The 22,054-nt window shown below is 34.1% G+C and overlaps 4 protein-coding genes across 5 annotated transcripts; 1 reads left to right on the forward strand and 3 right to left on the reverse strand.

The window, feature by feature from the left end:
• Nucleotides 1–296: 296 nt before the first annotated feature.
• LOC18993041 (transcription factor MYB106) lies at nucleotides 297–3,500 on the reverse strand. Its single transcript, XM_006416511.2, has 3 exons — nucleotides 3,246–3,500; nucleotides 2,113–2,242; nucleotides 297–1,004 (listed from the first exon to the last, which is right to left on the reverse strand). Exons 1-3 carry the CDS (start codon nucleotides 3,376–3,378, stop codon nucleotides 488–490), a joined length of 780 nt encoding a protein of 259 aa, XP_006416574.1. The 5' UTR covers nucleotides 3,379–3,500; the 3' UTR covers nucleotides 297–487.
• A 6,393-nt stretch (nucleotides 3,501–9,893) lies between these two features.
• On the reverse strand, nucleotides 9,894–15,896 carry LOC18993042 (dnaJ homolog subfamily C member 16). Of its 2 annotated transcripts, XM_006416513.2 has the most exons (20): nucleotides 15,716–15,896; nucleotides 15,530–15,599; nucleotides 14,979–15,021; nucleotides 14,799–14,876; nucleotides 14,610–14,694; nucleotides 14,423–14,505; nucleotides 14,024–14,081; nucleotides 13,585–13,695; nucleotides 13,139–13,196; nucleotides 12,907–13,003; nucleotides 12,356–12,391; nucleotides 12,053–12,189; nucleotides 11,826–11,896; nucleotides 11,687–11,740; nucleotides 11,415–11,557; nucleotides 11,182–11,322; nucleotides 10,815–11,054; nucleotides 10,659–10,718; nucleotides 10,325–10,579; nucleotides 9,894–10,232 (listed from the first exon to the last, which is right to left on the reverse strand). In XM_006416513.2, the coding sequence occupies exons 1-20, from the start codon at nucleotides 15,852–15,854 to the stop codon at nucleotides 10,101–10,103; spliced, it is 2,091 nt and encodes a 696-aa protein (XP_006416576.1). In that variant the 5' UTR covers nucleotides 15,855–15,896; the 3' UTR covers nucleotides 9,894–10,100. The 2 variants fall into 2 exon arrangements, with proteins under 2 accessions (XP_006416576.1, XP_024008574.1); XM_024152806.1 differs by lacking the exon at nucleotides 15,530–15,599 and having other exon boundaries at nucleotides 15,716–15,846.
• A 224-nt stretch (nucleotides 15,897–16,120) lies between these two features.
• On the reverse strand, nucleotides 16,121–18,807 carry LOC18993043 (probable xyloglucan 6-xylosyltransferase 5). The gene is made up of 3 exons (XM_006416514.2): nucleotides 18,546–18,807; nucleotides 18,391–18,458; nucleotides 16,121–18,096 (listed from the first exon to the last, which is right to left on the reverse strand). Exon 3 carries the CDS (start codon nucleotides 17,877–17,879, stop codon nucleotides 16,557–16,559), a length of 1,323 nt encoding a protein of 440 aa, XP_006416577.1. The 5' UTR covers nucleotides 17,880–18,096; nucleotides 18,391–18,458; nucleotides 18,546–18,807; the 3' UTR covers nucleotides 16,121–16,556.
• Nucleotides 18,808–19,539: 732 nt separating this feature from the next.
• On the forward strand, nucleotides 19,540–20,956 carry LOC18993044. Its single transcript, XM_006416515.2, has 3 exons — nucleotides 19,540–19,867; nucleotides 19,961–20,083; nucleotides 20,721–20,956. Exons 1-3 carry the CDS (start codon nucleotides 19,564–19,566, stop codon nucleotides 20,861–20,863), a joined length of 570 nt encoding a protein of 189 aa, XP_006416578.1. The 5' UTR covers nucleotides 19,540–19,563; the 3' UTR covers nucleotides 20,864–20,956.
• Nucleotides 20,957–22,054: the final 1,098 nt, after the last annotated feature.

Raw genomic sequence — 22,054 nt, forward strand, 5'->3', positions numbered from 1 at the left:
TATTTTAAAAATAAAATTTGTTTTACTGTTTGTTCCTTCTTTTACAAAACTGATACAGAGAAATGCATGATAAAACCCCCTAATGAAAAATAAAATAAAATTATCTTGACGATCAAATCCAAATCATTCATTAATGCACTATTATTAGAAACATCATCACTGTTTCTTTGAGATTTGATATGGGCATGCATGCTCTTCAGTCTTCACAGTAAAATCTAAACAACTATTGCATGAACACCGCGAGCTTAAAAATATTCTGAATTTTCATTTAAACCTCTATTTACAAAATCCTTCAATTAAAAACCATATGGTACGACCAAAAATATCATATGGTAAAAGACTTTCCCTAAAGGAAATCATTTTCTTGGTCAAAATAGTCCACATCAATATTATTGGTCGCAACAATAATATTTAAAATGTTCATCTGTTAACATATGCTTACAAGTAAATGCACAGCCACACTCATACACACTAGCACTAGACCGAGTCAGAAAAGACTATCAAGTACGTGCATACTCTCATACAAGACAGAGTCGTACGACGTCGTCTCACATTCCATTTCGTCAATCTCCATATAACGCATAACGTCCTCATCGATCCACATCGGAAAATCATCTTCTTCACCACCACCAATCTTCTGATCCCTCTTATACCCTTCTTCTTCTTCGTCTTGATCACTGCTTGTGATTCTCGGGTTCGACAAGATGTTCTTGATCCTGTCGAGATCGTGTTGTCTAGATGAGATACCCGCCGCGAGCTTGTTCAGGAACCGAGCCGAGCCCGAGGATAAGGAGGAGGAAGGGCTCGCCAGCGACGGCGACGTCGTCGTGGAAGAGCTACCACATTCTTCGCTAGTGGTCTTGACGGTGAGGTTATTGATGATGGGCTCGTGGGTCATCGGGTCGATTCCGTTTCTCGACAGTCTTTTCTTGAGACAAGAGTTCCAATGGTTCTTGATGTCGTTGTCTGTTCGGTTCTCCATCTGCTTCGCTATGGCTGCCCACCTTCAATTTTCAACAATAACAACAACAAAATTTAGACACCCAATTGACTAATCTTGAAGTCTATAGAAGAGTCGGAGATTCGTACCATTCAAAACAGTGCCAACCATAATTGAAATCCTAATAATATTTCTTTTTAGTAAAACCAAATTAATTATAAAGCGTAATGTATATTAAACGTCATAATTATTAATTGGTAACAACAAAAAACTACATTTTTCGTGTAGTTTTAGTCATTGTATCTAGGCCCTAATTGTATCAATGCATATTTAATATTTGAGCTAGCAAGGATTTATATAATAAAGCAAAAAATTTATTCGATGAGGACCAAGAAAAGTAAGGTTATATAAAGTTAGATAATAAGTGATAGATCATGTACTAATCATGCATGTAATGTTTATTATTTCTGAAATACTTCATTTCTTAAGAATAGATGTTTGAAATTTTATTTGTGTAATCTATATGTTTTGTAAAACAAAAACACAGATTATTGTCTTGTATGCAACATTCAGAAACATAGTGTAATCTATTATCTATGCAACATTCAAAAGAAAAAAAAATGTTTCACAAAGATTATTGTTGTATATATAACATTCCTTTTATTAATTAGAGTTAAAATGGATGAAACAACTAATAATTAAATTCATACTCCCTCGTTTCATATATAGTGTAGAATTTTTTGGAGTTTTCTTTTTTTCATAATATAATTTGTTTTCACATTGCTATGCAACTTTTACTTTCATTGATTATTGTGTGACCAATTATAATCTGCAATTTTTTTTATGATTGGCTGAATTTTATTACTTTATGTCTTAAATACTTTTTGAAGAAAAGTAATTCTCTTAATTTTTGTGTGCTTTAGCCAGAACATCTTATATTATGAAATAGAGGGAATAACAATTTTAGGTGTTGTACTTTTCTTTTCATATGTTTGAAAAACATACAGCTTTATTAAGTGGTATTTATAAAGCTTTCTTTTGTGTAATCCATAAATTGGTCATGCACATGTAAATTAGAGCTGTTCTTAACAGCTTTATATTATTATGTAATCAAAGCTTTCTTTTGGGATCCAAAGTCTATAGATTATATAGTTATTAAGTAAGAAATTAACCTGTTTCCTAGAACAGCATGAAGTTTGATAACATCTTCTTCTTCTTGAGCAGTGAATTTGCCTCTTTTAATCCCAGGCCTTAGATAATTAAGCCACCTTAATCTGCAGCTCTTTCCACATCTCTGCAAACCTGTTTTTCATAGTAAAATATTGAAATGTCAATTTTTAGTAGTTATAAAGGTTTCATTGTGCATTTGTAGTGGCAAACAAAAGAACTTGCGAGAACTATACTTTTTATTCGATAATGGAGAATTTGAAAACAAAAGATGTTGCAAAGATTTTAACTTTTCGAGATTGCGGCTGTAAATAAGTATTCCTTCTAATCAAAAAGATACTAATAAAGTTTGAAGACTGAGAACAGATTCACTTTGTCCCAATATATATGGAGAAAGTCAATGGAACACCTGTCGCTCTTGGGTTCCGTTAATCGAGATTGCAATCATTTTCTATAATATTATATGGATAGAAGAACTGGTAGATTCTCGAACCAGATAATCATCAGTTATATAAAAAAGATTAGTAACCAATCATGTACTACCGCTACGATATAAAATACGGCATGGTTACGTACTTTCGATTTCTATTATTGGTTTGGTTACAAAAATGATTTCGATAGGATTTCTTGTTATAAATAGATCCGAACCCCCCAAATGAAGATGGATTATGCTATTTATTTCGGTGTGGAGAAGAGAATCTCTTTAATATATATACCAACATTTTATCCAAAAACGGCGGTATCAAAGTCTCCTAATAATACAAATGAGAACTTTCAAAACAATTAGGGTAAACAGTATCTGCAATTGTAATTCTTAAATCAATTAAAATAATTCAAAGACATCCAAGCAAGAACAAATTAAAGTTATGCATTCTAACTAATATAGATTCTGAAAATCCAAGTATATATTTTGCTACCTATATACACAATGACTTGTTTTCTTAGGTCGAAACTGAACTAGAATTTTATCTCGATTTCTATAACCCGACGCAGCTTCTCATAAACACAAAAGTATAAATCCACTTCTATGAAATCTATATATATATATATATATATATATATGTGTGTGGTGTGGATATGGTGTAAGACTGTAAGTAAAGTAAAAAAAGAAGGAGGTATGGTGTAAATATATATAAACCAGCTCTTTGGGGGAGAGAACGCCAATCGCAGGTGCCATGCTCGTTGATGTAAGCGACGAGCTTCTGGTCTTCCTCCGCCGTCCACTCTCCTTTCCTCATCCCTCCGTCGTCGAACCATGTCTTCTTCCCCATTTTTCACCTACGAACCAATCCTATATTGCCACGTTCACCACCTCACGATAAGAGCTTATTATCAAAATAATTCAAGGTGTCTTTTTATTCTCTTTCTCTCTCTCTCTCTCTCTTTAGTTGTAGTAGAATGGTGTCGAGAGAGTGAGCAGTAGGATGTGGTATTATTATAATAAGGGGGGTACAATTATATATAGCCCCTCCATTTTTGGTTTTACTAGATTTTCACCGTTGGATTTTATTTCGAATTCCTCGCCGTTAGGCTTATGCGATACCAAAATATCAAACCTTGCCAAAATTTATGTGTAACAAACTAATATAATATAATTTGGGGGTATAAATAAAACAGCAACAAACACCTTTAAAAGTTAAACAAGGAAATCGACAAGTTTTTGTAATTCATTGCAAACATATATGTTTTTTTTATAAAATCGTTTTAGATATCAAAAGATTAAATTCATTGGTAACTATAATTATTTTTGTACGTAAGACCATGCTTAACTGGGTTTTTAAGCAGGTCTCTTAAGCCTTTTTAACATGAAATTAAATATAAAAAATGAGTTAATCGAAGAAACGTATCTTAATTAAGATACATAAGAGACCTCTCTAAGCAGCACGTGTTTCATTATTACAGGTTCTTTGTTTTCTCCCCAAATTTTGTTTCTCACTCGGAAATTTTTTTTTCCCAATTTCATTTCACATCTTTGTCTCTTCAACACAACTCACCATTGTACCTTCAAAAATTAAAAGTCCCTTAAATAGATATTTTATTACAGTTTAATATTTTAAAAATGGTTAAAAAACCATGTTAGGTCTCTACCATTGCACATGCTCTAAGCATGGGAGTTTGATTAGAAAAAAATACAAGTAATGACAATCTTGATAAATTCGTTATTTATCAAGTTTAAACAAACACAAAACCTGTTAAAAAAGAGAATAAAATTCCTTTTAATTGACGATAAATCAATTAAGGCACACACTCACATCTATAAATAATTTTTGTTGCCTCATTAATTAGTCTTTAATATGATTAGTTAAAAAAAATGTTTGGACACACCTACAAATTGTTTGTCCCTTTGGGGAACTAACATAAAATAGGGACACGTACATTAATTTTATAATTTTGAATTCCTCAGGGACATGCAAAAAAACAAAAGTTGCTAGATCTAATGTAAATTATCTTGTTATACACACACACACTCAGGTATGCTAGATCTAAATTACTTAACTAATAGTCATGATACCAATAAATTATTATGAAAAAGAAGCAGTAGAGCATGTGCTAGATAATCTTTGTCTGGTGGGGGACATGACATCGCAGATGAATGATATGTTCACATCTTTCTTTTTGCAACCATTTATGGTAGTTTTGTACGATATTATAGTCTACAATAATTAACAATGGATATAAAAAAACAAAAAAGGATGCTCCGTTGAGTGCGAAAAACCATTCTTGGTCGTATTCTTCTTTGTGAACATCTTTTTGCCTGCCCTCGTCCTTTTCATCTCTCCCCCCATTCACACTTTTTTCTTGTCTTTTCAGTATGTTTTTAGATAAAATAATTTTAAAGAGATTTAGTTAGAAGACGTATAAACATAATATGAAACGATCATAATAAATTTACGGTTTCATTTTTTCTAGAGTTGTTTTTCCTTACAAGAATTATCTCTTTTTCTTCATAATTAACAAAATATCACTTGTTCTTTTGTTTTTTTCTCTTTTCCAACAAAAATCACATCAGTAAAATGGATCTTAAAATGTCAAGATTTTTTTTATAATTCACTGTAATGAAAAAATTGTTTTATGTCTTCACAATAAAAAATAATTCTAAAAACAAAACAAATGGATCATAATAATTACAGTACTCAGATTTTTTTATTTATTTCTATTTTATTGTCTTTGTGTACACACTAGGTTTAAGAAAAATGAATAGTGAAATAAAGTTAAAAAAAATTACACTCTTACAAAATGTCTTAATAGTACAAAGTGCCATATTATATCATTCTAAACTCAAAAGTGCCTTTAATGTAAATTATTCTTTATTTATAGTAAAATAAAAATGACTTTCTGAAGTTGAATTATACATCTCTATATGGTAGACATCATGGCATGTTTGCTCCAAATAGGACAATCCTGAGAAATCTCAAGAAAGAATCACAACAACATCAATCTTTTTTTTTTTTGTAATTTTGTTTATTTTCTTCTCAATTTCAACCACATCAGACTTTGGGACTTCTCCAAAGTCTTCATGTGACTTCTGTTTTTTTTTTTTTGTTTATTGAATATTAGTAAATATTAGTCTGTTAGACATTATTGAGCGATTTATTAATAATAATAAAAGTTGTTGAGAGAATATGGAAGTTAATAAGAATGAATCAGTTAGAAAACTATACTTTAATTCATATATACAGACTTGTTGTCAATGCAAACATACTGTACATTAAAAAAACATGGAGATTAAAATTCCAAGTCAGTGATACGGTTCAATTAATGGTATCAAACGGAAAACAAATAAAACAAGTACAGTAGAAAATAATAACGGTTGACAAAAATCTCCGTAAGATTTTGAGTACTCAAGTGTACAACAATCAACAAACTCTAGTAAATGCTAAACGTACGCGTTTGCCGATTTCATGACTCGAAATATTTTGTTTTAAGAAACTATGATTTTTTTACACCTCAACAAGCTGAGCTTGGAAAACCGCTATTTTTTCTCATCAGTGGAAAAACTTTAACCGGTTGCTTAAACCAGGAAAAAAACAAATTCAGCTTTAATTTTATTTTTTAATTATAATTTAATAGAATGCACTCAATATTCCATAATTCGCACCCTAAAAATTGTTTCGAGCATGTCTTTTAGTGTCATGGGTGTAGTCATGTATATAATCTCAACGAACTCAAGCAACACATGTCAATTTTAAGTGGCCTATCATTATCCTTACGCGTTCATCAAATAATTACTTCTCTCCCTGCATATATATTAATATATATATTATCCACACGATAAAAATAATTTATAAAAAATCCGTGCATATATTATTCACATGTTAAAAATGATTATTTGATTACAAAAATGAAGACATGACAGCTGTTCAATCAGCAGCGAGTGAACATAAGTGTGAAACTTCATCTCACACATTCCAAAATGAAACAAATCATATTTTTTAAGCACGTGATTTTTATTGAACGAGTCATTTAAGCACGTGTCAAAAATGAGCCATAGACTGTAACTAACGCGGGTTCAACTATCAAGTGTGAAACCAAACAAATTATTAAACGGTGCGAGTAGATTTGGCGATATATATCAACTGGATTAGACAGTACAAACGAATATCGATGTTTTTAAACATGTGAAGGATAAGGAATTTTTATAAAATTAACTTATAAAGACACTGTTATAGTTTTACCATAAAAAAAGAACACTGTACAGGCTTATAGCTAATTAATGAAATGATTAATATTAAATACGAATAGAATAAAACTGAAATAAATATACAAAAATATAAACCTATATCTATATAGTATAATTAATGGATACGTAGGTCGATAATGAATAAAAACGGTATATATATTTTTGTATATCACTGGTGGAGCTACATATTTGTTACTATATATATCATCAAACATTCAAACTAAATATATAAGACATTAATACGCGGCACTTATTTAATAGTATTGCAAACAGTAGATTTGTTTCTCCTAAAACAATTTCCAATCTTACTCTAAATTTCATTTTTTATTCCAAATATAAAAAATAGAATTTTCATTTTTAGTATTAATTCTATTTTGGAGAAATAAATAAATAAAATTGAAATAAAACACAATTTCATTTTAGAGTCAATTTAAAATAGAGTAAACTATATATAGAGTTATACATTAAAAATGTCCTTAGAGTCTTATATTCTTTACGCTTGTACTTTCGAAAATATAATCTGTCTCATTTTTGGATAATTGATAGTTTAATTTGATACGAATCTATTCTATTAAAACAGAAGCACATTTAGTACCTGTTACCAAACACTTCCAAAATTTTTTTAAAATATTTTGTTTTATATTATATTAGATTTTGAAAATTGGTTATTAATTTAGATATTGTTAGATTTTTTTAAATATAAATTATATTTAATTTAAATTTAAGTTATTCGAAATTTTTTAAAAAATTAATTTTAATTACGAAAATTTAATTAAATTGAAAAAAATTATAAATAAATTTATTACGAAAATTTAGATAATAATTTTAGTTACTTGAGAATTCTTTGAATATTGGTTAGATTTTCAATTTAAATAAAATTTTTATAATAACATAAATAGTAAATGAATATCTTATTGTATTTTATCATAATCAATCGGTTTAAAATATAAAATATTCAATATTGATAAATATTTATATTATACAATAATCTGATGGAACAAATTAGAGTATGTATTTATAATTACAGTTTTATTTGGATTAGTTTGTCAAAACATGTAAAATATTAAAAATAATTTGAGATAGTTAAACGGACCGATTAGCCAATTTATAGATATGTAGAGTGTTTATGTGTAAATCTAAATTTACATAAAAGTTTATAATTAACATTAGATTAATATATATATTTAATTAACCCATATTCTTATTCCACTAATATAAAAATTTATACTATTCAAAGTTAAAACATAATAACAAAATTCTTGTTTTGAAAAGAAATAAATAATAAAATGAAATTTTATTATAAAAATTTATATTAAAAAAAATGAAAAATTCTCGTGCGAATGCACTAGGTTAGAATATATTTTAACACTTATTTTCGAATCTTCGCTGCCGATGATAAATAAAAGTAATAAAGCTATAATGGTCTCAGTTATCTTCTTCTATAAACAAACGGAAATAAACCATTTTTTTACGTGGACGGAAATAAACTACGTGTATAAAATCTACTACTATAATATAATTTTTTTTCAAGGGTCATCGTTTGTAATTTTTTTGCCAATGTCCAGTAACGATGAAAGACAGAGAAATGAGTGTGCGTTGTCAACTGTCAAATTCCTCATCTCAAGAAAACCTATATAAATTGTCTCACATTATAAATTGAAATATTTATTAATTAGTTGTATATAAATTTTATTGATTTCTCTATTATACTTAATTTATTTTGGGTTAGAAATCTATAATTTCTAATACGATATCTGTCATTATTGTTTATATCGTAGATATTATGAAGACGGGGCAAAATAACCACTTTTGTTAGTCTTAGTTCAGATATATACAATGTATAGTGAAAAATAAACTATTTCAACAATATCGAATATGTGAGTAGTGATGATGTTTATTGCGGATATACAATAACTAAAAATGTATCCTTTGCCGCACAACGGTTAAAAAGAAATTAATGAAGCACAACAAATATCAGAAATTGTTTTTTCTTTTCTGACAAAAATCATTAAGCATCCTGCTATTTAAGTAAATAACAGTCACATGTTCTTTTTTTTAGTAAAATTACGTACTGTATATTGAGATTCATCACCGTGAGAATCTCCATCAGACAATCTTTCCCTTTTTGTGTTTGAAACCGAATAACAAAACAATAAAAAACGATAAGGTTGTTGTTGTCGTGAGCCTCTTGAGACCTTTCATGGACCGCACTTGAGAGGATTGTCCCATATGGAGCAGCACGATTGGTCAGAGATATAGATAATTCAATGTCTTGAAATTGAATCATAAAGTCTATTTTGTTACTTACACTTATAGGAAAACCAATTTATTCCAAAACTATTGAAGACAAACCAGGCAATATCGAATATTTCCATTTCTAGAATATGGTAGTCATTATATAGAGAAATTTAAAAGAATTAATTAATATGATTTCTCATATTATTTGAGTGGATTTTTTTCCATAAATTGATTTGAAAATTAAACTTGGTTGATTTTTTTTTTTTTCGATAAAATATATAACAATCAAACCATAAAGTCATTTGCAGTGAAGATAAAATATATAAAAACATCTTGAATTGATCTGCAAAATTAGTAAAGATTTTTCTCGAGCCTTCCAAAGTAGTGCCGACCATCAGACAAAGATGATAGTCTGCCACTGCCTATAAATCGAGAGAAAACGTGGGACTCACATATAGTAACCGCCAAAACTCATTACACAATAAATTGTCAAAAACTGGAAAAATGAAAGTTTACCAAAAAAAAATCTCATAGTTAAGGAAATACAGATGAAGATGTTTATACTAAACAAACTTTGATTTTTTTACCCTAAAGGCGCGAAATATCCAACTCTAACCTTTATTTGATCTAGTTAGAGTTTAGATAGTAATTTTTATGTAACCCACAAATGATCAAATTTTTGAGTTTTAGATAGAGTTTCGGCCCATGATTTCTGCCATTGCAAGTACAACCATTGAGATGTGGTTTTTCAACGACACTGCCACTTGCACACGACTTAAAGTTTCTTGTAACAGGTTCTAGCTTTTGGTTATTAACCCTGTTGAGTTACCTTGAAGGTCTTTCATTAATTTATATTTTAACAAAAAATAAAATAAAATGTGGTAATTAGTTGGTATAATGATATTACATGGCAAACGGGGCACGAATATCTTCAAGAGTTCAACATGATAAAAAACAAGTTACTGAATTTAATAACTTCCAATTTTTTCGACCTACGATTTTCTCAAAAAGAAGAAGCAACAATGTGTAAAATGACAAAAAGCCAGAAGACTCCTAAGGCTACTAGTAGTATAATTAGTCAGAATCAGAACCCGAAGATAGAATTTGGACAGCATCTTTAGGTTCGTTATCAGTGATCGAAGCAGGAACCTCTTCACCTTCTGCTTTCTTCCTTCGCTGTTCTCTCTTTTTCTTCTCCTCATCCACCTGTCAACAATCATCAATCTTTCTTAATTAGGGGTTTATGTCGAAACTGAGATATATATCATCCGCTAGAGAATAATTTCACTGTGTGTTACGTTATTGTCTGATTGGTTTGATGATGGCTGATTTGTCTGAACAGGTGGTTGAGTGGAGCGGCTTCTTGTCCACCAGACATTGCCTGCAGATAGCAAAGCTCCTAGAAGCAATGTAGGTCCCACTCTTGGATCTGTTAGGTAGTCTTTGATTCTGTTCCATATGCTCAACACTTTCTGTGTTGCTTTTACACTTCTCGGGACTCCTGATCTCATCGGTTCAGCGCTTTCCGGAACAAGTTCTGGAGTTTTTGCTCTCTGCAAGTGAAAGTGAATGATCAAAGGAGAGATGTGATTGAAGGGACGTTGTAAATAATGAAAATCGGTTGCTGCTTACATAGAAAGGTAAGTTTTTGTTGTCACCATCTTCAATCATTTTCGATAGCCACTTAATGATCTACAAAAGAGTAACAAGCAATGTAACAAAGTCAATACTTCAGATCTGTGAATCATAAGAGTTTTTTTTTTTTTTTTTTTTTTTTTACTACTGTACCTCGGGAGTTTCAGCTGGTCCGTCATAACTAACAACAAGTTGTGCAGCGGGATCAACATCGTCAGCTTCAGACTGCCATACAGTTTTGGGCCACTTACTTGATTTATTCTCTGCATTAGCACTTTCTGTAGCATTTCTATGGTACCGAACGATCAATATCCTAGGGACATCAATTGGCGCCCTCCTAGTTCCACAAGTGTCATAGCTGGTTTCCGATTGGACATAGAAGAAACAGTATTTCTGAATTAAAAATCCAGAGGGAGTCAGATGGTTAGTAATTAATAACATATCTTAAGATCTAGACTTGAAATCTTAAGACATCCTGATGGACTCAGGAAACAGAACAGATTCTGGCCAGAATACTTACACTCTGAACTTCTCCATCGAGCCACGCAAATGAAAGTCGCTTGGTTGTGTGTGCAGAAGCTGCTGGAGCTACTGATGGATCCTTGGAAGTCTCATCAGATTTTTCATGGTTCGACAAAGCATCTTGTACCCTACACATGGTCTACAAGCTTGTAAGATTAAACACATTTCTAATCAGGAAGGAGATGAGAACTTCAGGTAAATATGGACGATTTTGCAAAAGACTTTACTCACTTCCCTCATCTTATTTAGTTCCACGCTCTGTCTTCCAACAAGGATGGCACAGTACCACGTCGCTGTATCAAAACCAGCTCGAGAATATCCCCGTGCATCACAACCAAGTTCCATTGACGTTGTGCTTCTTAGTTGAGGAAGCTCTTAAAAACATTGATCATAAAACTGTTAAAACCATTCATCTACAAGACTGCAGACTGAGAAGAAAAAGAAAAGCACATGAAGAACCCAATTATACTGAACATATAACGAGTAGAAGCATAGGGATTTACTTAATTGCTTGTTCTGCTCCAGAATCTCCAAGAACCATGTACGGTTGCCAGATCCTGCAATAAGTAATATCTAATACAATTAATTGCCTAACCATGCATCATTAGTACGCTAATCACTCGGTTCAAGATAGTGAAAGACCATGATAGACAACAGGTTTTAAACCCGGATCCTTCATAATCACCATGGCAGGTGCAGATTCCACCTCCAACCTGTAAGAAAAGAAAAATTATGAGATGCGCAGATGTCTAATAATGCGGTGGGAGTATGAAAGGATTACAACCAAAACAGATATATTGATAAGAAATCTTTCCCAGAAGCAACAGACACTAGCGCGGATAAACAGAATTAGAAGTGCAATGAAATACCCATTCCACCAAAAAGATGCATCCTCTTCTCTCCAAAGCACGTAAGATAGAGAGGCAAATTTCCAATAATCTTTTGCAGCTTGGCGTACAAAAGGAGTGGCTCGCTCCCCTGTTTGTGAGAATAAAATGACTTTCACCTAGAGTATGGGAAGATAAGAGAAAGGACGAAAAAGGGAAATAGTTTAGTGTTTAGATGTGATGCAGAAATCTATCTACATGTCTGCTAAATGTGTTATTTATACACAAAAACGCTTGTTAAAGGAAAATTCAAAGAGAACAACTTTTTAAGAAAGTTAAACAAACCTTATTAGGTGGAACTTTGGAGAGAAATTTGGGTACCTGTATGAAAAAAATGTATTTGTAATTATTACCGAAAATATAATTCCAATTACCTAAAAAAGTAAGTGAACAGTCTAAATATACAATATGTGTCAACATATCACCACAAAACCTCGCAAAACAAGATTCTAGAAGATCTTGCAACACACAGCAGCTAAGAATGATACTAAATAAAATATATAAGCTAAACGGTCTCACTTTTACGAACCATAACATGGACGAATCTAAAAAAGATTAAGATACTATATGGTCTGCAGGTTTGCAGATCAAAGTTTCCCAATGGAGGTTCTGACATGGTTAAACTTACACCTAGATCCCTTCCCCAGAAACCATTGTCTTTGCTGTTGCTGAAGGGTTATAGCAGATCCATCTGGTTGGACTCAAGGCACTGAAGATATTAAGACTACCAACTAAGTACTACAGTAAAGTCAGATATGGGTCCTCTAAAATTTACATCATCTGCAACAAATTTTTAACTTTAGCAATAACATGGCGTTAAGAGATAGTCTATATACCAGCGTTTCTTTTGTGTGATAGAATACTCTAGGCAACTCCAGAACAGTGGTTGCAAACCAATCAGTAACTGTGTCTGTTGACAGATCTCCTTCAAACCTAAAAAAGTAGATATAAATCATTATACTATGCGAAGAAGGAAAATGAAGCAAAAAATCCTTTAGATGAGTAGTCCAAAGAAAACATCACTACCCATAAAGCCTTTCCTGTTAAATTACAGGGTCAGTGAGCTACCTGATAAGACAATCTGCAGTTTTGCAATGTGGGGGAAAAGCGACAATTGAGGGAAGGCCTGCATGCATAATATGAGGTTAAAACAGGAGAAAAATCCATGCATCTTAAAGCAACTCGTAAAAGCTCTGGTACGAGACCAAGGCACATACAACCATTATAGCTGTTTGAAATATAAACGATAGCCATAATAGAACGAGTGTGAATGTATACAAGGAACTGTATATTAATATTCAAAAGAGCCCAAATTTACAGGATGTAATATTCTTCCTAAGTACAAACACACAATCTAGATCCAGTTTAAGCAGATGCAGATCCTCTCAACGTTTTTTTCAATGGGTCCTCTCTCACTTACTTACTTCCATCTAATTTTTACTGTCTTTTGCGTCTCTTCAACTCATTTTTTTGTCTAGGTTCTTGGTAGGATGATGAGTAAAGTGATAACTTACCTTTTCTAAAAAATACTTGTCCTGTTGGTTTTTTCTCAGCAAGGTAGGTCACAAGTCGAACATCGCCAAGCTCTACCATCGCATGGTTAGCAACCCCATCCAACAAATCGACTGAAATTATACAAGAGAGCTATTGGTAAAATAATTCCATTCACTGCAAAGCATGTCAACACTACTATTAGATATTAATTTTGTGTTCTCTCCCTACTTGTTAAAATATATCTTTTGAAATCTGGTTACGTATCATTGTTACACCTGCTTTGTAGATCATAGACAGCATATTCCTTTCCTGAAAACTAACACTTTCTACTGCAGACTCTTGAACTTCCCCTTGTCATATGCACTGTTCTAGGTATTCAATCTATAATATTGAACTGTCTTTAACTAAGGCTGGCAAGACTTTTTCACTTTTTAAATACTACAGGAAGAGGAATCCTACCAATCCTTCTCCAAGCCGCAGAGAACTGAGCAGAGCTGTTGCTACCAGAAGAATACACCTACAGGTATGTAGATAAATCAAATATTAAATAGCATTGCAAATATAAAATTGCATTAATATTCCAATAGACGCCAAAAGGGAAAGATCTTGGAGCTTTAAGATAATGAGAAGCACAGAATGAACCAATATGGTTACACGCATGCCAACATTTATTTATCAACATGTATAAAATTTTTACATCTTCAACATGTATATATATACCACGCCAGATTGCATGTATCTTTCGTAAGAGAGGTTTCAAACGCATGCTAGGTATTCTAGACTTGGTACTCCAGTATCAGTTTATACAAAAAGTTACATACCCCCGTCCCTGAGTAAACAATCTAGAAGAGTTTATACCTGAATGAGCCATGGCTTGGAATCTTGGAACTTCGACGCAAAGTCTTGGGATGTAAATGCCATAAAACCTTCACGTTCAGGCTCTAAAAAGATTTTAAAGCAAACAAGTTGGCATCCAAAATAGATATATAAAACGAATTCAAGAAAGAGAACTGGAAATGTCAAAGAGGCCTGTCAGTTAACTGACCATAAGAAACAACTTCCAGCAAGGGAAGTTTTACTTTTGCAAAATCTTTCACAGCATATTGTTTTTCAAGCTCCTCTATAATATGCTGCAGCCATTAAACCAAGCAATTGATTTTCAAAAAACAAAAGTCAGAAGAAATCTTCCTTCTTTGTGGACAACATGAGTGAAGAAACAGAACTAAGAACTTACCACTGATTCATCAATGCCATACACGTCATAGTCTCTTTTCCACACTAGATTTGTCAACAGCTCATAGGCGTATTGTATCTGCATAATATTTATTATCACTTATAGTATTAGCAGGAACTTAAAGTGCAGCAAAAGGCTGACAGATTTTGCCCACACAAAAAAAAAAAAAAATCGACCAACCTTTATAAAATCAGCTGGACGAGCCTCTCCTGAATCTGAATCCCTGTGACGATCAATTTCAAAAAATGAGGTGAAAAAGGTTGTTTCACTGTGTGTGCAACATACTTTCTACTTGGAACACACAAACTCTAGTTCTCAAATTCAAGTGGGATACATTCCAACTTTCGCATGCCTAACCAACATACACTAACAGTAAGCTGAGTTGTCTTAGAAACGAGGTCGAAGAGAAGTTTTTCCTCTATCATTTAGCAAATAGCATATTGCAATGCTGGTGGGAACAAACGAAAGCAAGGAATATGCTTTTATGCTAGCAGTTAGAAATCACGTCTCAATATAATTCTACTTCGACAGTAAAGAATACAGGTTGGTTCTGAAATACCAATTGCATACTTTAGTTGCTCGCGCATGAGAAGATTATCAGGGAGAGGGAAAAAGAAAACAAAGAGCAACTCATAACTAAGAACTCAAGAGCTCGTCACGAAACGCACATACTACTTTCTGGACTAGCCTTAATTAAGAGAGAACAAATTCCCCCAGATCGAGAAAGTTACCACTGAGAAGCAATACTCTCGTACGCCTCTCTCACGTCATCCACTGAACTGTACATCTTTACACCCAAAACTAAGAAATCAAAAGGAGAAACGGAAATTCAATTCAGACAATAAACCCAGAAGGCAATTTAAACAATGAAGTCGAGAGAGAGACAGTGCGTAGAAAGGAGGGAGAGAGATGGTTACCATCGTAGTGAGAAGGAGGAAAGGAGCGAGGAAGAAGGAAAAGCTGGAAGAACATAGCGAGGAAGAAGATGAAAATAGGAGCCGCGTAGGCTCTGAGGACGGAGGACATTGACGACGACGACAGATTTTCCTTGGCCATCGGACTTTTGGCAAACTCCGATCAAAGAGTCTCTTAAAATAAATTGCGTTCGGATATTTTTCCGCGTATATCCGTAAATAGTTGGATCGACTCCTTAAGTAAAGCAATAATAATAATTTTTTTGGGGTTAAAAATCGCATCTTGATCAAACCTTTGACATACATATTTATCTGTCTCTTTTTTTTTTAGTTTAATAATTTTAATTACAAAATATGTTTGGACTGTCAAACAATAATGCAACGAGTTTATAGATAAAAACTGCAAAAGAAAGAAGATAATATTGCGATAGAAATTGATCAACCATCTCTCTAAATACTTTACATACAAGACCCGACTCCAACCTGGTCATGCCAATACCTAGCAACAGAACACATTGATGTTCCTGGAATGAAGTGACCACAAGTTTGCTTTCCATGATTTGTCCTAATCTTTCCTTCAAAGCTGACAATTGCCAACAAGTTTTAACATGGCAGACATGCCAAAAGTGGAGTAACAAGCAGAATTGCAAGTATCAAATTTCTCCATATAGATTGACTCGAAATGACATAAAACATCAGTGGAAAAAGATTTTGGCAGCTAAAACTTTTCCCAAACAAGAGCAGACAAATAAGCACAAGGAACAACTTGCGTTTGTGAGTGTTCCTTGTTACCTATACATTCCCTAAAAATCTCGTCAAGCTGTGTATGATTCACTCCTAGCTTCTATGCTTTGATTTCTGCATGCCTTCTGCGGATATCAAACTTGTCTACAAACTCCAAAGGAGATACTGTCTCGTTTCTGATCCTTTTAATCTTGGGGCTCAACAGTCCCCTGTGCCTAAATCCATACAGCTCGAGCACTTGATTATCCGCAAAATTGAAAGCCCTCTCCATGCTCTTGAAGCACCTATCGACTGCGTAATCAGCGTAGCTGCCACACGGTTTGCACCCCACAAAATGTGTCACAAAGGGCCATCTCTCATCTCCCAAACCCGGATGATACTTCTCTATCATCTCTTCATACCTATCAACCAAACCCTCCCAAAACCCGTGCAGATAGTATTGGTTCTCAACAAAAACCTTCTCCATCCATTTATCCTTCTGTGAAAGCAGGAGATATATCAACGCCGATTGATCATCTGCCTCAAATGCTGGCCGACCTTTCAGATAAGCAGTCAGTATCTTTCCAGCTTCCTCTCGAATCGTCCCTTTTGGTCCCATTGGAGCCCAAGCATCTAACAAATCCAATGACCACTGACAATTCCTCAACAGAAAAACACCTGTGTTCAACGCAACCCATGACTTTTGGTTGAACAACAAGTCCGGATAACCATGTATCACCAGGTTATGCTTCTCGTACCGATACAAAGGGATCTCAAACAGTATATCAGTGAACAAAGCGTCACTATCCATCCACCAAATCCATTCTACTTCTGGATGAGACAACATTAACCTCCTAATCATAGGCAGTTTCGTCCAATACCCTCCAAGTTCCTCATCCAGATTCGCCATGTTATACACAATCTCTATCCCGTGAAGCCTACAGTAATCAATCTTGTTCTTCACTGATTTCAACAGGTAATAGTCTCCAACCGGTTTAACACAGGGTCCCGGGGTAGACCCGGTAAGAAGCAAGATTCGAGCTTTGCCATTGACAATACTAGGGAAACCAGGGTTGTGATTCAGCCATACCTTGCGTTGACTGTCCCAGTTTGTGATCCTGGGCCCGAGAGTGTACGTCACATTGGGATTAATCTCAGCTTTTGGCGGCTCATCCAAGTCGGTTGGATCCGAACCAGATGGGCTCTCGGCAAGAATCGGTTTGACAGAGTCGGTACTGGAGCTTCCAAAGTTTCCAATACTGGTTGTTCCAAGGAGGAGGACGATGGTCAGAAATCCACAGAGAATCATGATCTTGATGTTGATTAAAGTATTTTGAACAGGCCAACCGCGCAAAAAACCACGGCCTCTCCCTCCGCTATTCGATACAGCCGTTGTCGAAAGTCCTCCGCCACTTCCAGAGGATCTCAGCCCATCTTGACCCATTTCACCTGTTGCCTCTCCCTCTCTAGACGTCACTCACAGAGAGAGACCTCAAGATTCAACTTGAAACCGTACACGGTCTAACTAATAACCATAATCCATGAAGACTGTCTTTTACTCACAGGATGGGTCTCTCCCTTTCCGAACTCCACGGCTCTGAAATTTCAGTGTTTTGGCAGGATCCCGATGGAAGAAGTAGTAGCTGATGGAGATTTACAATCTGAAATTGCGTCATTTAAAAATTAATTAAAGAATATTATATTAGATAATGGAGAAATGTGGTCGTAGTTAAATAGATTTGATGCTGCAGAAAATGCTCAGTTCGATGCAATCTTATTTTTGCATAAAATAGAAAAAGACGTTTAGGATCTTCAAATTATGAATAACCATGCCAGATTGCTTAGGAGGTGGTTTTAAAAGCATGCTAGGTATCTCTACCTTAACTTATGTAAGCCTGTGCATAAATATAAAACAAGAACTAACCGTGTACACGCAATTGTAAACAATGGCATACCTGAATCAGCCAGGATTTCGAACTTTGGAACTTCAATGCAGAGTTTTGAAACTTAATTGCCATAAAACCTTAACAAGTTGTATCCAAAAGAAATCATAAAAACGAATTCAAGAGAGAGAATTGGAGATGGTAAAGATGTCATTTGGTCAACTGACCAGCAGAGGACGTTTTCTATTTGCAAAATTCCACAACATATTCTTTTGCAAGCTCTTCGATAACATGCTGCAAGCCTGGAATCATTAAATCAAGCATTTTGTTTTCATATAAAAACTGCGGTTTCATCAACGCCATAAAATTGATAGTTCTTCTCCATTCTAGATTTGTTAACAGCTTATAGGCGCACAGTGTCTGCAGTATATTGAGCAGCACTGATGGTATTAGCAGAAAGCTAACGCACACACAACAGAAAGCAAAGAGATTTAGCACTAAAAAAATCAACCGAAAATCACGTCTACAAGTATCTCCTGAACCCGAATCCCTGTCATGGTCAATTTTTAAAAAAAAAAATACAAATGTTGTTGAATTTTGTCGACAATGTACTTTCAGCTTAGACCACTTGAAGTCCAGTCCTCAAATTCAATTGAATATATATTCCAATATCTACATGCATAGCCTACATATACTATCAGCAATACAGCATTCTAAGGTCAAATCCATTTCAATTGAAGACTACAAAAGTTCCACATTCAAGACAGCAAGTGACAACAAAAAGTTCCACATGATCATAGAAGTGGTTTTCCCTAGAGTTGCATTCACGTTTTAGTTTTAAGAAACCAATTACATACATAAACGCTTGCCCGTAAGAAATAGTCAGGGAAGGACAAAACAAACACCAATTCATAACTAAGAATTTAACAGTTCACCCAAAACCCAGAAATCAAAGGAAAATGGATAGACAATTGTGCAGAAACGAGAGAGTAGGCACCGTCGTACTGAGGAGGAAGAAAGGGAAATAACGAAAAGATGGTAGAGAAAGAAGTTTACGATAGGAGCCACATCGGCTCTGAAGCCGAAGGTGGTCACTGTGACCAGTGACGACTACGGAGTTCCCTTGGCCATCTATTGAAAAATAATTTTGCTCCAAAAAAAAAAGTTCCGGTTCGGTTTATGTTTTTACTCAAAAACCGAATTTAATTCACCTTCCCGGTTCAAAGTCCCAAATTCGAGAGATCGATGGGGTCCTCTTCCTCCGTTCCGTCATACTCGGCCTCGTTTTCTAACTCCAGCGCCGCCTCAACTCCTCCGTCGCCGCCTTCGTCGCCGTCACGATTCAACGGGAAACCTAACGGCGAAGAAAGGCCTCGTTTCTTCGATGCAAAGGCGAAGAACAAGTGCTGGGGGAATGCTGACGTCGTCCCTGGTCGACATCCCGAGAGGTGGCGTAAAGACGCCGCCGGAAACGTCGTTTGCAAACGCTTCGGAAATTGCAGCGGTTGTCTCTGTTTCGAATACGATCACATTGTTCCTTATTCCAAAGGTCTTGATTCGTTTCCCGAATGTGGTCATTTGATTTTTTTAGGGTTTTCGATTGTACAATTAGCTCTTGATTGTCGTTGATTTATGTGTATAGGTGGAGAGTCGACGGCGGAAAATTGTCAGATTCTTCAAACGAGAGTGAACAGATTAAAATCAGCTCAAGAAAATGTGGATGCAACCACACTCAAGGGATATTCATGTGGCCTGCAATTCACTGGTATGTTTCCAATGTTATAGCCTATTACATGTGATGATGAGATCATAGATTTGCTCCCTTGTTTGGTTTCTTTTTTTCAGTCTACATTGAGTTTATGTAGTAGATACTATGTTGTTATCATTGGTAAGATGTGACAAAGCTTGAATGTGATTTTTACATTTGATTATGTTGATATCATGTTAGGATCCATCAAGGGTAGATTATATATTCTGTTCTACTAGATACCTCAATTTCGCAATGGCTGTTTACTCGTTCTTTGTCTTCATAAAGTGTTGTGTCAAATATCATGTTTGTTCAAAGTTATGCGAAGCTCATACATGTGGGAGAGCTGCTTTTGCTTTAGATCTTCTTTCTCTTTTCTCTGTTGTTTTCATCAAAACAAGAATTGCACTTGACCGTCTTGGAATCTTCTTTAACCGCAAAAGCAGTGCCGCTTTTGCTAGTTTACATTTTAAATGAGTGAAGCAAAGTGTGAATGCCCTTGGAAAATGCATATTCTTTCCAAAGGATTGTTTGTTTCCATGTTTTTCTGTTAATACACTTACAATGATCATACACAAGTGGACTCAAAAGTGTGCGTAGTGTGTCTACTCTCTGGTTTCACTTTCTTATGATCTCTTCTAATGTAAACATACAGACAAGGAGCTCGATGTCATTGAAATGGCTGTTTATGGAGACGTGTTAAGACCTGGAAAAGAATGTCGCTGCAAAACAGTTGCCGAGCTGCTTGGTCAGTACAAGTCCAAAGATGGTAAAGCCGCGTGTGAGTTACCATCGTAGAAAGTAATCAACTCTTTGTAAAGCTTTGATTATTCAACTCTTATGCTCAAACTTTGCCGATGAGATTTTGGATCCATCTGAATCTTTTACTCATTAAGAAACCATTGTTTGTGAGAGTATAGTGATGATCCTACACTACCTCTCCATTGTATTTTCTTGTAGCTCCTTGAAATTGGAAGCAATATTACTGGAACCTAACTTGAAGTCAACAAATTGATTGTTAATAGATCGACCACCTAATTTCACTTTTGTATAGTCAAGAAATAATAGTGACTGTTACAGTATATTTTAATGTTATAGTTGGTCGTAGAGACATGAAATATCAAAAAACGGGAAAGGTGCGCAATTATGTGAGCTATTAAAGAAAGATGTCTGCCGGAAAGTTAAAGTCAACACAATCATCCTTTTACTTTTTGTTTTTCTTACTCTCTTTAATTAAATGTTTTTATGTTTCATTTTTTTCCTTCCATATTTGAATAGTGAAATTTTCGGTGAAAAAAAGAATTCAAATTTCAACCAAAAAGATTTCATTTATTAATAGAGCTGCATAAAAATGAAATGTCAAAGATTAGTTGTTGTGGTGGATTCGAATTTCGGCTTTCAACAATAAATGCTGCTCCCACATACACGTATCAATACATTTAATTTATTTATCCATTATTACGTGTTTTAAATATATAGGCTTGTTTTAAAAAAATGGTATACGAAAGTCACATGATGTACCCAACAATAGTTCAAATATTTAATGAGGAATAAGTAGAGAAGTATTGATTTACTGAGGCTCAAATCCCAATGAATTATTTTACTTTAAAAAAGAAGAAATCTTTAAATGGCAACACGCATTTTAATACCACCAATGAAGTAAGTAAACAAAAACATATATTTACCGATCCGTATGTATATACAATAAGACTAACAGAATTACTACTAGAAAATATGTTATCGCGTAATGATCATCAAGTATACACATGACAAATGTGATCACTATACGTTTTAAGAAAACCAAAAAAAAGGGGCCAAGGCGCCAAGCTAGTCAACAACGAACGACCCACCATAGTTTTTGGCCGTATTAGCTAACTCTCACACTGCCCACTAGTCAAGATTCATCCCATTTTGCATAATAATCATTGGTCAATTACACTGTTCCTAGAAAACTCAGAATTTTAACATATTGTATACTCTCTTTTGATC

This window comes from Eutrema salsugineum, unplaced genomic scaffold (assembly GCF_000478725.1).
Source record: "Eutrema salsugineum unplaced genomic scaffold, Eutsalg1_0 scaffold_5, whole genome shotgun sequence".
In the NCBI taxonomy this organism is placed as follows: domain Eukaryota; kingdom Viridiplantae; phylum Streptophyta; class Magnoliopsida; order Brassicales; family Brassicaceae; genus Eutrema; species Eutrema salsugineum.

Excerpts from the sequence above, each read along its gene's own strand:
- LOC18993041 (XM_006416511.2), bottom strand. The coding sequence starts at position 3,378 with ATGGGGAAGAAGACATGGTTCGACGACGGAGGGATGAGGAAAGGAGAG. Across the intron at positions 2,243-3,245 it reads TTCTCTCCCCCAAAGAGCTG|GTTTGCAGAGATGTGGAAAG; the intron begins GTTTATATATAT and ends TATGAAAAACAG. Across the intron at positions 1,005-2,112 it reads CATGCTGTTCTAGGAAACAG|GTGGGCAGCCATAGCGAAGC; the intron begins GTTAATTTCTTA and ends TGAAAATTGAAG.
- LOC18993042 (XM_006416513.2), bottom strand. The coding sequence starts at position 15,854 with ATGGCCAAGGAAAATCTGTCGTCGTCGTCAATGTCCTCCGTCCTCAGA. Across the intron at positions 14,877-14,978 it reads GTCCAGCTGATTTTATAAAG|ATACAATACGCCTATGAGCT; the intron begins GTTGGTCGATTT and ends AATATTATGCAG. Across the intron at positions 11,055-11,181 it reads TCGATGGAGAAGTTCAGAGT|AAATACTGTTTCTTCTATGT; the intron begins GTAAGTATTCTG and ends TTTTTAATTCAG.
- LOC18993043 (XM_006416514.2), bottom strand. The coding sequence starts at position 17,879 with ATGGGTCAAGATGGGCTGAGATCCTCTGGAAGTGGCGGAGGACTTTCG.
- LOC18993044 (XM_006416515.2), top strand. The coding sequence starts at position 19,564 with ATGGGGTCCTCTTCCTCCGTTCCGTCATACTCGGCCTCGTTTTCTAAC. Across the intron at positions 19,868-19,960 it reads CATTGTTCCTTATTCCAAAG|GTGGAGAGTCGACGGCGGAA; the intron begins GTCTTGATTCGT and ends TTATGTGTATAG. Across the intron at positions 20,084-20,720 it reads ATGTGGCCTGCAATTCACTG|ACAAGGAGCTCGATGTCATT; the intron begins GTATGTTTCCAA and ends GTAAACATACAG.